This window comes from Buceros rhinoceros, unplaced genomic scaffold, assembly GCF_000710305.1.
Source record: "Buceros rhinoceros silvestris isolate BGI_N320 unplaced genomic scaffold, ASM71030v1 scaffold8017, whole genome shotgun sequence".
Classification (NCBI taxonomy): domain Eukaryota; kingdom Metazoa; phylum Chordata; class Aves; order Bucerotiformes; family Bucerotidae; genus Buceros; species Buceros rhinoceros.
Window position 1 is genome coordinate 23,794 of NW_010423889.1, and position 974 is coordinate 24,767.

Below are 974 nucleotides of genomic sequence, written 5' to 3' on the forward strand. Positions count from 1 at the left end.
TTCCCCGACAGCACCAGCCGGCAAAAAATCAGCAGCTCCTCCTAGGCTTTAGGGCTATTTAGTTCACCACCTTCAAGAGGAGGAATGAAGCTGTCATTCAAACACCATATTACCAAAGAGAAGGCAAAAGCACACACACACATTTAAGGTCTGATACATATTAGCATGCATTACATTTCTACAAATGAGTAACTCCAATGGAATTGCAAGTACGAACAAAACAAGTAACTGTGTTTTTAAATTCCCTTAATGAAATAGCTAATGAAATGCCAAATACACCTGTAACCAGGTTTGCTTACCTTCTGATAAATCATATGACACATAGCTACCCTCAGCTTCATGCCAGCCCGCTGTACATGATAGAAGTATAAGTGGTGCATTATAGCTAGAATAAGTGTGCACACAGACAGAGCAGCTGCATAACAATATGCAAAATTCAAAGCAACTTCATCTGAGGGATCATAGTTTTCAAAATAATTAATAATTTTTCCCAAAAATATTGGCTGAACTATTTTGAGGGTTTCCTGAAAGAAAAAGAAGAGGGAAAAGTATTAACAACTTCATAGCATACCATGCTAATCAAGTTTGTAACCAGGCAAACAAGAGCCAAGTACTTCTGCAAGTCACATCCCATATTATTTTCTCTTTATTGTGCTCTAAATTGTTAAGCCAATTTTTAGCAACACATAATCCAAAAGAAATAAGTTCCACATTAAAATTTAGCTGAATCTTTAGAAAGAACTCTCTCGATTACCCCTAAAAACTTTGATGTTATAAAAATCACATGAACATGTATTACACTTCCACTTTTTAAAACGACAGTAAGTCCTTCACAGCCATTTACATACAGGAAAAACCTCTTATTCTACTGGGCACCCCACTCAGATACATAAAATACAGCAAAGTCTTACAAAGTCAATGACTCATAATGTCTCAAAAATTCTGCACTGAAATCAGCTCTCTGTTCCACATTC

The 974-nt window shown here is 36.2% G+C and overlaps 1 protein-coding gene across 1 annotated transcript in view; it reads right to left on the reverse strand.

Annotated features, from left to right (window-relative positions):
* Window positions 1-524, reverse strand: part of LOC104497349 (multidrug resistance-associated protein 4-like) — a gene marked incomplete at both ends in the record, with an annotated part of 19,198 nt that extends 18,674 nt beyond the window's left edge. Inside the window, one exon of the mRNA XM_010140588.1 lies at window positions 300-524. Coding sequence (XP_010138890.1) covers window positions 300-524 — 225 coding nt within the window. The remainder of the gene's footprint in view (window positions 1-299) is intronic.
* Between the last annotated feature and the right edge of the window lie 450 nt (window positions 525-974).